The sequence below is a fragment of the Aulonocara stuartgranti genome, assembly GCF_965226115.1.
Source record: "Aulonocara stuartgranti genome assembly, chromosome: 14".
In the NCBI taxonomy this organism is placed as follows: domain Eukaryota; kingdom Metazoa; phylum Chordata; class Actinopteri; order Cichliformes; family Cichlidae; genus Aulonocara; species Aulonocara stuartgranti.
Window position 1 is genome coordinate 5,708,051 of NC_138950.1, and position 13,365 is coordinate 5,721,415.

At 41.2% G+C, this 13,365-nt stretch overlaps 2 protein-coding genes and 1 long non-coding RNA gene across 3 annotated transcripts in view; 2 read left to right on the top strand and 1 right to left on the bottom strand.

The window, feature by feature from the left end:
• Positions 1-459: 459 nt before the first annotated feature.
• On the bottom strand, positions 460-5,832 carry irf2bp1 (interferon regulatory factor 2 binding protein 1). The gene is made up of 3 exons (XM_082502439.1): positions 4,530-5,832; positions 3,938-4,326; positions 460-3,700 (listed from the first exon to the last, which is right to left on the bottom strand). The coding sequence occupies exons 1-2, from the start codon at positions 5,546-5,548 to the stop codon at positions 3,978-3,980; spliced, it is 1,368 nt and encodes a 455-aa protein (XP_082358565.1). The 5' UTR covers positions 5,549-5,832; the 3' UTR covers positions 460-3,700; positions 3,938-3,977.
• A 99-nt stretch (positions 5,833-5,931) lies between these two features.
• On the top strand, positions 5,932-9,278 carry polr1g (RNA polymerase I subunit G). The gene is made up of 3 exons (XM_082502440.1): positions 5,932-6,137; positions 6,397-6,538; positions 7,661-9,278. Exons 1-3 carry the CDS (start codon positions 6,056-6,058, stop codon positions 8,463-8,465), a joined length of 1,029 nt encoding a protein of 342 aa, XP_082358566.1. The 5' UTR covers positions 5,932-6,055; the 3' UTR covers positions 8,466-9,278.
• Positions 9,279-12,445: 3,167 nt separating this feature from the next.
• Positions 12,446-13,365, top strand: part of LOC309687453 — a 30,907-nt gene continuing 29,987 nt past the window's right edge. Inside the window, exon 1 of the long non-coding RNA XR_014270775.1 lies at positions 12,446-12,512. This is a non-coding gene — a long non-coding RNA (uncharacterized lncRNA). The remainder of the gene's footprint in view (positions 12,513-13,365) is intronic.

The following is a 13,365-nucleotide window of genomic DNA, read 5'->3' on the forward strand; positions in this document are numbered from 1 at the left end:
TCTATAGGCAAGTCTTGCAGGTTAAATGACACATTTTCAGCATTAGAGCTGATAAATACCAACAGATAAAAGGCAAAACACACCATATGATGGACATTAGACACTAGTGAAACCAGTTTTGGCAGTCCCAAACTAAGCTGGCTTGGGAATGCCCCAATGTCCACTCTGGAAAAGCTGTAAGCAGTGGTTGGAAAGCAGAAGATCTGGGCATCACTGCTCAGAGATCTACTCCAGCGTGCTGGGCCCAGATAATTAGAATAAGGATGCATGGTTGCACAAGCAATAAATATATGAAAATTCCTTGACTTGTAGCAATTTCAGACAGCTAGCACTTAAGTCTTTCGATTCTAACAGAAGGATGGTGAGCAGTTCCATTATATGAAGTTTTACCCAGAAATAATTCAATAAACAGGTAAAGATACTCAGTAAAACTTGTAAATAAACAACAAAGAGAAGGACAAGTTTCCATCCCATTTATTCCTGGTTTTATGTTGTACAGGAAGCTGCAATAAAACTGACAGATCTACAAAAAAAAGTCACATAAATGAAAAACAACGTAGTGGGAGGATTCAAATAAAACACGAAGGGCCTGTCAACTTTACGAAGGCTTCAGATAAAAGCAAAAGCGGTCAGATGGTGATCGAAGGGAAGCAGATTCAGGTTAATCATTGACAAGACAATAAAATAAGCCATTGCACTCCTAACTTCCCCTGAGGTTCCCAGACACAAAAACAGATGGTAAACATTTTTAAAAGGCACTTAACAAGGGATTGCATGACGTATCAGTGCATATTATACTATTACATTTCTTCAAAGATGTTTCTCTACAACAGGCCTGATCTGTGGGATCTTTTTGTAAAGCGGACCTATTATGCTTTTTTCCCTCCTGAATTTCTGTCAAATATATACTGAGGTGGATGCATATAAGAAACATGGCTAAAATTTCAAAACACGAGGTTAGTGTATGTACATGTAATCCTGGTCACTTTATAATTCAGGCTCTAAACACTCAGTTTCTGACACTTCTTCTGTTTGCGATAGGCAGCCAATCAGAAGAAAGATGACTTAAAGGGAGAATGGCCATAAAATGGCTCATTTCAGACAGAAAGAATTGGAGGGCTGCATCAAGGCCCAGTCTGAGAAAAAATGTGAATTATTTTGAACTATGAATCATGCAAAGCTACTCTAGCAAAGTAAAACATAAAAATACTGAACTAGAAATTAGCATAATAGGTCCCCTTTAAAATATATAAGTGCTATGTAAGGATCTGCTGCAGACTATAGATTGTACATATCCTATAAGTACAGTAGAACACATTGGCCTGTTAACTGTAACGGCCTAATGAAGAGAACCAGCTGGTTGAAAAATAATGAAATATATGTCTTCCATAAAACATTTACAATTATAAACATCATTTTGGGCATAAAATTACCTTTGGTTTGTCTGTGCTTCTGTACTGTCAAGTACTCGCTGCACATAAAGAGAATCCACCAAAAAACAAACTCATTTTGATATATTATCATTACAATGTCTGGTTGGTCAATTTAGGAACATGAAATCCCTGCGCACTTTAATGTATTTATGAAATTCATTTTGAAATATGGCAAATGGGAAATAATATACAATGTTCAATAGTATGACTGGAAACCAGACCACACAGATTTATTAAACATCTCTTGATCAGAAACAAAGATTTCTGCTTTTCAGTGGATTCTCACTTAAAAAAAAAGTTTAAGAAATGATGCGCAATTTTTTTTAATACCATATGTCAAACTCTTGCATGTACTATGTCTAAGGATTGCACGTGTGTACTATTACAGTTCTTTACAGTATATAACATTTAACATTCTAGTATAAAATATAATCATAGGCCTGTCAATAGATTTTTTTTATATACATTCGGGGTAAAATGTAGGCTGGGCTGGATCTTGTATGAAAGCAACATTTAAATACAGTCAAACACTGAGTTTCTGCTGCTGGTTGACGCGCTGACAGGTTAACTGGTTGTGTCTACACAGCAAAATATTCTCCTTTCTCTGAGTTAAAGTCAGCTTCAATTTAAGCTGACAAAAAACCCCAAAACAAAAACAACAAATGCACAAGCGCACAGAAATGTCTCTACTGGCATTCTGTCCACATCTAACGCAGGTTTGTTTAGATGTTTTACTGGAGATTTAAAAGAAAAAAGAAAGAAAGAAAAATCTGTGCATCAGGACACAGACTCAGTCATGAAGCAATTAAAAAAAAAAAAAAATCTGCTGAAGGTACATTACATCATCACTGTCAGTGTCATGTCAGTTATAAGCTGTAAATTTAACTTGTAGAAGCAGAAAATATTTCATTTGATGAAGCATTGGTAAATAATATGGCATTTTTTCCCAAGACAATTAACTCAACTTTTCAACAATAAAAAGAACAGCTGTGGCTGCTGTTTAGATATACTTTGACATACATGTAAATATATATATATATATGTGTATATGTAGTATATATATTTGTGCTTTTTCCTGCACAAAGCTGAGTGTATGCTGACAACACTGGGAAGCGGCTATTGTCTAAGAGTTTGAGAACTCTAATCACTCATCTATCAGGTCTCCTAACAAATCATCACTGACACAAATTAAACTGATGTCAATTGCTTTGACTAAAGTATTTGTCTTTATCTCCAAGGTGCCAATCAGTACCACGTATTGTAGCTAAACCGTAACTAATTTATGCTCAAAGCGTCCTTTGGCATGTTTGCTGTGACACACTGGGTTATTGTATAAATGAGCCATCAATCGCTTGCAACGCATCATTTGTCAAGGAGCAGGGTTCACTAACCTTAACCAAGTAGTCTTTAGTGCCTAAACCTAACCAGTGAGTGGATCTGAGAGCATAAACCGAGGTAAAAAAACCCAAAAACAAAGAATAAAACACACAGCTATGAATGGGGTACAAATCAGGGTCTCTTGGCAGTCAAGCCAGTAAAATGTGCCATCATCACCTCTACATCCTCACTAGGCCTTTGCACTCCTGTTAAAAGTTGCTGTTACGCCTCAGCAGCCAATGTAGCGCAGCTATAGTGCCAAAGCACCAACACTAAAGGATATCTTGTGCTTAATGGGAAGATCCAGGAAGCACCTGACAAAGCTGCATTGTATGTGTTCAGATAGGAATGCTATAATCTATATCCATCTGCTAACGTGAAAGCGATGCTTGTTTCAAGTAACAGAACTAATTACCAACTCTTAAGCAGTAGCCGCTGTCCAGCTTGTGAGTCTTCCTGAATATGTGATTCCACCATCGCATGATTAGGGATATGTATACGCTGTATGTCTGGTTGTGGTGGTGATATTCCATTAGTATCTCTGCTGTTTTCTGGACTGAAAATTTAAAATGGCATTAAACTGTTTTACAGCATTGCTGCAAGTGAGCGCGCAATGCACAGAATGCATTGGGAAATTTAATTTCACAAGCTCACTATACAGTGGCAAAAATCAGCAGTTGCTCAGAGAAAAAACAAGTGATGTGTGCAGGCAGTCTTTGCTGCCATCATCAGATCTCTGATTAGGCCTAATAGTTTTGAATTCATTGCAATGTGACAAGCAGTTTAACTTGCTTAGTGGATGTTTTGAGATTTGTAGGTTGTTGCATTGCTTCTCTTCTGGGACTCTTAGCTGTTCGGGGGAGACGTCTGTTCTGATCTGGGATACGATTCTGGGACAGAAAACAAACACGTGAAAATATAGTTAATATCAGCTGCAAGCATATCGATCATACCATGGTTGGGATTATGGATATTACTGTTAAAACACTTGTAGAATACAACAGGAGAGCATCTCTTGTTGTATTTTAACCCCATTTTGTGTCCCACTTTATATCAATAACAAAAACACCAAACATCAGTGCTTTTTATAAATTTTCTTCACAAAGGTCAGATGCCTGTAGACCTGCCTGTTGCTGTGCTGGGTCCATGCTGCCACTGAAACCACCATCACGTCTCTCTCTCTTTCTTGACAGTGACATCTCCACTCCCACTCCCTGCTCCGGCTCCAGCTGCTCCTGCTGCTGTTCCACTTCCAGGCCCTGATGAAGCTGCAGCTCCAGGACCAGTACTGGCTCCAGATGTAGGAGCTGATGCAGGAGCTGAAGCAGACCCTGCTCCGCTCGATCCTGAACTGGCAGCACCATTTCCCAAAATGGTGGTTATCTCCCCCTGCATGAAGGCCCATGGGGGACTGTTGGGAGAGGTATCCAATGGACAGCGCTCTCCGCTGGGGCAGTACACTTCCCCATCACCATGCCTACTCTGGATATACCCTCTTGTGCACGGGAAGCAGAACCTATATTTGGCAGAGGAAGAGTATTACAGTGGACATAATTATTTTGGACGCTAACAACTGCAGGATATATATTTATAACCAGTTTAACAAATACGTGCTTTTGTATGCAAGACATATTTAAATACCTAACCTGGCTAAAAGCTAAAAACAAACAATGTTATAGGATATTTATATAACAATAAATAAATGACAAACATACAAACCTGTGGCCTGGCACTGATGGACATTGAACAAAGTGGGTGTCTTCCAGTCTCTCATGACACAAGGTGCAGGACAGACTGTTTCCAGCCGAATGGCTGTTATTGGCAGATGCAGATGCCAGCTCAGAGGCACCACTGTGGGGTAACGCGGCAGCGGCGGTAGCTGCCTCCGCTGAGGTGCTGGATCCTAGGGGCTCTCCTCCTGACCTTGCAGTTAGGGGGCGTGACTGCCTGGCTGGAGATGATGCAGGTTTAGGACTAGTCTGGCTTACACCTCCAGCCATGGAGAACGATGAAGAAGCCAAGCTTGTACTCTTGCTGGTACTGCTGCCAGCCACAACTGTGTGGGTCTGCGTCTTGGGCTGGTTCTGGGAGGAACTCAGCTCTCGCTCCAGCTCTGGCGCGATAAAAGGGGTGATCCCCATGCTTATTCCCAGCTGTCTGCGGCTCATCTCTGCCAGCACAGGGGCAGGGAAAATCATAGGGCTGCTCATAGGGGCTGTCCGGGCCGTCAGACCCGCGGGCATCCCTGCAAGTATCCCAGGGGGAATACCGGGAATACCTGCAATACTCTGAGTCACTAGATTAGGAGGGATGGCTGCGCTAATCATGGATCTCCGGCTGCCACTGGGGCTCTGACGGTTAACTTCTTGAGGCGGCTGCCCGTCACGATGCAGCCCGTTTGGCGGTACACGAATAGTTGAAGCGGTAATTTCTCCTCTTCCTCCCCTCTCGAAACGGTCCCCGTGCGGCCTGCCTCCGTCTGCCGCCACCTCTCCCCGGGCTGATGTGCCGTGTTTATTGGGAGAGGGACCAGGTGACCTCACGTTACCGTCCTGCATGCCGTGAGTTCGCTTCAACTGGCGGGCGCTTGCGATCAGGAATTCAATCTGGTTGGCTCCCTCGTAGTTCACGCATCCACGGCAGACCACCTCGCTGAAGTCCCACACCACGGTCCATGGCATCTTTGGCAGGTCGCACAGGTAGCACCACTGGCGCCTGGAGGAGGAAGGGGACGACATGGCTGGCCGAGCTAACCTGAGCGTGTTCAGCGAACCTCCTAACGTGCTAGCACAGGTTAGCTGCGTTAACCTACTTAGCGTGGACAGGTGCACGCCCTCTTTGCTACTGACTTCGTCCCCTAACGGACCTCACACAGCTTTAAAATAATGTTACGCATTCTACATATATGAAATTAGCTCAAATACTTTGGTTGTTTGCAACTAATTTTGATATATTTGTTGTGTTTACCGACTTCGGCCTACTCTTCCCCGCTGTCAACGGCTTCCCAGACTGGCTCTGGAACGTTACGTAACCACGTGAGGTGAATTGTGGGTATTTGAGTTTGCTTACTCGCCGAAGTCAATAGAGGGCCTCGTCGTGGAACTACAGTGAGAACTGGCACGGAAGTGAAATACTTAAAGGTCACGGTTCAGTTTTTGTCAACACGTGTGCCTCCCACACAAGCCATGCGATTGGAGACAGAAACTTTTAATTTCAGAAATTTGATCGTATTTTAAAATAAAAAAATGCCGAAAGACATATCCTCATCGAGCGAAGATGAAGCGGACACCACTGGTGTGGAATCGGCGCCCAAACCGACAGAATCCGGTAAGTTAACACGCAGACGTTGCACGAAGTTGGTGTAATAATGGAGGTGATATGCTAGTAGTTACTTACGTTAGAGCAGATTCATTAAGGCTTAGAAGTAGCCAGAGGACGGCAAACGGTATAGCAGGCTAGCGGTAACGATTGTGTTTACATTAAATATGTGGTTTAGATAAAGCAACAGAAGAAAGTTAATATCCACACTAAAACGTGTTCCAGTTTCTGTGCTTCTGACTCGATGGTTTTGTTTTTTAATCCACAGATAAGACTACAAGGTACCAGTGTCCTCCTGACTTTGTCTCTTTCTGCCATGAGCCTTGCAGCAGCACTCTCGCACAAAACCTCAAGAAGAACAAGAATGAGTTATGGCTCATTAAAGCTCCTGCCAGCTTTGATCCCAAATGGTGGGTACAGTCTGCCTTTACCTTTATCCCACACAGCAAACATTTTTTTTTCTAACATAATAACAATTTTTTAGCCTTTTTTCTTTTTTGCAATGGTGATTTGTTTTAGTTTTTTTGTCCTTCCTCTCCACGCAATCATATAAACAGTTTAAACCACAAACAAGTTTCAGATGCAAATGCCACAGTAATAATACTTTCATAAAGAAGCCAAAAGCTGAAGATCTCTCTGATATCATCAGTAAACATTCACACAGACATCAGCCCTCGCATATCTCCGGTTACTGAAGCGAAATCTCCCAGATATCCTCTGAGGTTTTGGTTAAATTGAAACGATGGAGTCACTGCTCACCCCATCTCATTCTGGAATTCAGTTTAAGATTACAAATCTTATTTGTTTACAGCTCCCAGGTCTCTCTGAACCATTGGCAAACTTCTCTTATATGTCTGAATATCATGTCTTAAACAAAAAGTGTCAGAACCTTTAAAGATGCTCCTCTACGGTTGTAGAATCAGTTACCACTTGACATAAAAAAGAGCGATTAGTGTGTCTGCTTATTGTTGAACGCCTCTTAATTCTGTATCATATGTGTTCACTTTTTGTTTTGTTTGTTTTTTTACCGTAATAATTTGCCTGTGTGTGTGTAGTTGTAGATACTGTGTGCAGCACTTTGGTCAGTGAATGCTGAGATTAAATCTACTTAGGTAATTTCCAAAAGGAGTACACCTCTAGTCTCATTTTTGTTGCCGTGTTGCACAGTTTCCACAGTGGAACTTTGAGTTAACTGCATTTAACAGCAACAACCTCTCCGTGGCATTTGTTAAAAACTAGTCATGCAGTCGTCAGGTCATTGAAATGACTGTAAAATCTGTTAGTATCTTTTTAAAATCTACAAATGGTAACTGACCCATTATGACAAGTATCGCTAAGGTGAGTAAAGGTGTTGGTTGCTGGTAATGAATTCAACATCCCATTGTGAGAATTATGTTGCTTTTGTACTAAAATTACATTAAATATCAAGTAACAAAGTAACAGCATGAGGGTGTAAGCAGAAACAGTATGTTTAAACTTTTTTTCAGAGTACTTTTAAGTGATGCATACTTACCTTTTCTCATTCCATCCAGCTTCAGTGGCATCAAGGTGCCCCTCTCTGGTCTCCAGACCCTGAAGGTTCCTACTGCTGCTCAAGCTGGAGCCAAGACTGGGAGCAGGCAGCAGATCTATAGCATCCTGGCATCCAACCACAGTACCTCAGAACTCCGCCTGCTCACCAGTGACAAGAAGCCGTCAAATGGCATGGTTGTTGGTCCTGCTTTTTCAGGCTTGCTTAATGTGTGCGAGACCTACGGAGACAGCAGCAACAATCAGGCCCCTCAGGTCATCCCCGCTGCTCCAGCCCCCTCCATACCGCCTGGACTCAAACAGCGATTCCAGCCTTTTGGCAGCAAGACCCCCACTCTTACCTGCGTGGCAGAGAATGAGTTGGATGGAGTTGCCTTTGGGCCCTCTTCCACAACTCTCCGACCTCTGGTAGTCAAGCGATTCATAGAAGAAGCAGGTCAAGAAGAAGAAGATGAGGAAGAGGAAGGGAGGAAAAAGAAGAAAAAGAAGGTAAAACGGATAAAAAAAGAGCGACTAGAGGAAGTGGTGAATGTGAAAGAGGAACCTGTAGATGAATTTCGGGAAGAAGTAATGATGGAGCTCCCCTTCCAGGAGGGTGATTATTCTGTGGAGAAGAGGAAGAAGAAGAAGAAAAAGAAGGACAGAGAGCGAGAGGAGGTGGAGGAGGGACTGGAGCCCAGTGTCAAAGTCAAGGTGGAAGAGGTGCCTGTGAAATGTGAACCCATGGACACATTCTTTGGTGAAGAAGTGGAGGTCTCAGGAAAGAAGAAGAAGAAGAAAAAGAAACTCAGAAGTGATGGTGACTAGTCTGGTGTCATTTTGGAGTTTTTTAGTTTTGTTTGTTTCCTTTTGACCATGTGAGCACGTCAGAGACAGTTTACTGCTTAATTACTTCGCTATTGTTGTTGCCAAGACGTTGGCATGGTGTTGCTCAACAAAAGGGCACGTTGTGAATACAATGAGTAGTGAGGTGAATTATAAAGACGATTCACTCTAGCATCTTTAAGACAAATGTTCATTTCAGTTTGACCAGATGGAGACAGATTCACACACAATGTGTGCAGCTGGAGGCATCAGCGACTACAAAACTGATAAGAGTGCACATGATAATGGTGTCAGGAACCACAACAGATTTGAGCAATGCCACAGCATCTCATTAGATTTAGCATTTGTTTTAGTGTTTTTGTAAACAGTGTGAGTCCAGTTCTGGAGACCTTTTTTGTTTCATGAAAACAAATGTCATGAAGTCCAAAAGCGATTAAAGGAAATTAAAAATGAGAAAAACTTGGGGGTTTTTTTTGTCCTGCTGTTGGCAAACGCAAGTAACAGCAACATTTTCCTCTTGTGCCTTTTCAGAGCAGTGACTTCATCTACAAGGAATGAAAGTTGAATTTGTGTGTGAACTCCACACTGTGGATTTGAAATTGTGCAACAGTTTGACTGTACCCAGTTTACAGAGGTGTAGTTTTGTAATGATGTTCGTGATGTCAGGCAAAAAAATCCAAACCATCTGTTCTGTGAAATATGATTTTTATGAATGATCTTCCAGTTTTTTCAGATGGCCCAAAGACTAACATGAAATAAAATGGTTTAAGCCTTGTGTTCTTTTTTTTCTTCAAATTGGCACAGATTTTTTATTCTCATGTAATAATATGGTTATAGAAAATGTGATTTCTCGACACATGAACTGCGGTTATTCAGGTAAATTTTCGTGCTCATAAGAAGTTGCGACAGGGAGAGGGCGCCACAGTCCAGCTAGTTGTCTGCGTGGAACGGCTGCCTGCAGCCTTTGAACAACCCCTGAGCTTCTAACCTACATGCTACTATTTCTTTTAACTAATTTAACACAGATCTGCTGTAGCCGTCTGAATGCACAAAGAGGCGATTCATAATTTTTGACATTTTCTGATGGCAGCGACTCTTCAGAGCTCTGTGACACTCAGGTGAAAAACCTCAGTCCATGCTCTGCATCCTCCCCTCCTCCTCCCTCTCCTCTGCCTGCTCTGCACCGGAGTATGGTCCTGTTTCTTAATGAGCTCAGGCACCTCTGGTGCTATCACACTCACCATCTGTAGTAACCCCCTGCACATGCTGCAAGCCTTATTGATCCACCCTCATGATGCATTAACATTTTTTAGCCTTTTCAAAAGGCCTGTCAAACTCGAAATGCTAAACACCATGCTAGAGGTGTAAAATGTAGCCTTAACACAACAAGGAACATTTTTTGCGTTCTTTCTACTGAGTGTATTTGACATGACTTGGCATCAAGTCATCTATTTTTATTTTTATTTTTTTGGTGTAGCAGGCAGTCATTAAAGCCGAGAGCCACAGATGTCAGATGCTGGCTAAAATGTTTTTCTGAGAGTCGCAGATAATGCCAGATTTCTGTGTATCCTCACAGGTATGTCGAATGTGTGTGCGAGCTCCTGCGCCTCAGACCTTTCAGGCTTGAGTGCCTGAGTGCATATGGCTGTGTTGCTGAGAGAGGGTGTGTGCAGCTGTCTGAGCTTAAGGTCAATGAAACGAAAAATAATTTTTACTGTGTTGGCTAAAATATACAAAATTCATTCGTGCTTTCTTGTATCTTGAGCACTTACCTTTTAAACTAAGAGAAAAAAACATTTGTTTCCATATATGATCTCCTATTGTTTATAGTATAAAATAAAAATGTGTAAAGACCAGACGCGATAAATTAAAAAAAGAAAAAGCACTGTCTTTCAGAAAATCCAAATATATACAAACCAATGGCAAGTGTTGATTGCTATCCCTGAGTCCAGCAGCCGGCTAAAATCCAAGCCAAGTCGATATTTCCCAAAATGCTTGTCTTTAAGAAATTTTGCCTCGGGATTGTAAGATGTCTGTTGTTATTTTTACACACTTGATTTGGAGCCCTGCTTCAAGTGACTATTAAAGGAACCTTGGCCTTAAGGTGTGCTCAGACTTGTGGTAAAGGCTATTTTAGACTTGTGATATTCGCATGATCTGTTGCAGTTTAACAGTTTTAACATTTCTGTGTTTGTTCAAGGCAGCCAGCATACTGCACCAAACGGGTGTTTTGTCTGACGTTTGTTAGCCGTTATTTAATTCCAGCTACGCATTTCAATTTGCCTCAATTCTTCTACTTACATCTAGTCAACTACGGGAACTGAGATCATTTGCTGTAGTTTTGAGACTAAATGTTTTCCTATCCTGTCTTGAGATACCATTTCAAATTCTCAATAGTTTTCGACTGATTTTGGCATATTTTTTCCCTATTACTCAAAATATTTTAAATAGGGGGCAGACCACTCTTTTATTACAGAGATGTGGTCTTGTAATCTGCTCAGAATCTGGTTTGGTAATATTTTGCTGAAAGAAACAAGAAGAAAACATTATCTGGGTGGGAACGCATGTTACACCAAAACCTGTTTATGGTGTTCAGCAGTAGTGATGGGTCGGTCGCGAACGAAATGGCTCTTAGAGCTAGAACATTTTATGTGGAGTGAATAAATAAAAGTATATTTACGGTGGCCCCTACAGACAAAGCACATACAAACTTCAAATCACGTACAAACTCTGAAGCACGTACAAACTCCAAAACACATAAAAACACGTAAAAACTCCGAAGCACATTAAAACTCAGAAGCACATAAAAACTCAAAACACATACAAAAGACAACAGAAGTGCTCCAGGATGCTGGGCGCAGTGTTGAGCTTTTGTTATCTTGTGGCTACACAAGCCAGCAAGTACCAACGACCGGATTTGGTGTGTGGTAATAACAGGTAAATTAACTGTTTTTTAAAATTATTTGACTACATATGAATGCTTGTGTATAAATACACAAACAATACACATACGGTTTCATGCTTTCAATTGTGTAATTTAGGTGATCTAGGTAGCTCTGTTTTGGAAGTTCAGTTCATCCTAGAAATGTGTTTTGGAGTTTGTATTTGCTTTTTGGAGTTTGTACATGTTTTGTCTCTAGGGGCCACCGCATATATTTATATATAAACATATATAAATAAAACCACTTTTTTTTTTACATTAGTAATTCCTTTTGTGCATAATTTTATAATATTGTTAATAATAAATTAATTAAAGCAATAAAACAACCTGAAGAGCCGGTTCGGAGCCGAAAGAGCCGGCTCTTTTTAGTGAGCCGAACCAAAAGAGCCGGTTCTCTAAAAAGAGCCGGAAATCCCATCACTATTCAGCAGTGATGTAGCTGTGCATGTGTACGAATCCACACTCACCATGTGCTGATAAAAAGTTTGATGATCTCTCTCCTCTGTAGACTTTACAGGTTGTTGCCAAAGATTTGAAATTTTGATTCGTCAGAGAATGTGATTTCACTCTCTTGAATTTCAAAATAAAATACCTCAGCTATAGTTTGTCATTTGAGGCCAGGTTTGTGCACACACACACACACACACACACACACATTCTTCCCAAACCTTCCACCTATTTAGCCCCGTAGTTAAATTGTAACTACCAGCTTGATTGCACAAGCATATATGTGGTCACTTAGTAGGTTTTGTTTATGCGTTATTTAAGTGTTCAGTTATACATATGTGAGGCAAAGAAAAATATCCTGGCTTCAGCTGCTTTTGAATTGAAATATAAAACAGTGGTTGGTGATGACATCGGGGAGCATTAACGCATTAGCAAGCTTTATATTTCTACCCCCCTGTATGCTTTCATGAATCATTAAGGAAACAGCTAAAGGCGTGATCTCTGACCCTTTCTGACGTGCATCTTTTTAATACTGCTGAGGAACAGGTTTTTATAAACAGTCATCTCCCAGGAACTATGTAATAGCTTTTATGGTGCATGTGAAGCACTACACAGGCTGATTCAAGGAAGCTGGTTTCAAGGTAGAATACCATTTATGTATCTTGTTATGCTTTTTATAATGTTTTTTTCTGAATCTTTCATCCTGGTTGCGTCATAAGAAATCTGTGTGTGTGTCTGTGCACGTACCAGTGTGGTCAAGACAAAGCGTTATAGTCTCACCTCATTTCCATTATATGTAGAGTTCACTATCTGTGATATTTTATGTGAAATACACAGGCAGATGAAGTCTAAGAGTTGAAATCTCCATGATATTCACTCTTACAGTCATTACTGGCCTTCCCCGAGTGTTATGCTGCACACAGGAACTGTCACTGGGCATCATTTATACCATCTACACTACATTTGTTTCCAAGGAAGGAAAAAATAATTGGGTTCCTTTCAGAGAAACGGGTTCGTAGATTCATATTGATACACCTGCTGGGATGCGAGTAATGGTTTCTGCTTCCTTGACAACCTCACTTCTCTGAAAGAATACAGTTATGTTCTGTGTCCTGCACGTCTGAATGCTTTCGCCAGTTTTAAGCAGTGAAAAGCAGCACAACATATTTGCTAATTGCTCACACAAATGAAGGATTAGAAAGGAGATTTTGACTACGGGTGTAGTTCCTCTGGACCTGAGTCATCCTTTTAAAACGTGCCCTGAATTAGATGACGAGTGTAGCAGGAGAGGTGGTGGGAGACATTTCAGCCAGATTATGTAAGGTGAATCATTGTGGCCCTGCACCAGACCTGCCCCAGCAGTGTGTAAACCAACAGGGAAACTTCTCTTTGTAAACTGGAAGCAAACACACCAAGACATGTTGTTGTTTTTGTTTGTTTGTTTGTTTTTACCCAGCTTTCATGCAGATAGATGAAAAAAGTTGGGGGTTTTTT

Coding starts and splice junctions, on each gene's coding strand:
- polr1g (XM_082502440.1), top strand. CDS start 6,056: ATGCCGAAAGACATATCCTCATCGAGCGAAGATGAAGCGGACACCACT. Junction 6,138..6,396: donor GCCCAAACCGACAGAATCCG/GTAAGTTAACAC, acceptor TTTAATCCACAG/ATAAGACTACAAGGTACCAG. Junction 6,539..7,660: donor GCCAGCTTTGATCCCAAATG/GTGGGTACAGTC, acceptor CATTCCATCCAG/CTTCAGTGGCATCAAGGTGC.
- irf2bp1 (XM_082502439.1), bottom strand. CDS start 5,548: ATGTCGTCCCCTTCCTCCTCCAGGCGCCAGTGGTGCTACCTGTGCGAC. Junction 4,327..4,529: donor CCATCAGTGCCAGGCCACAG/GTTTGTATGTTT, acceptor TGCCAAATATAG/GTTCTGCTTCCCGTGCACAA.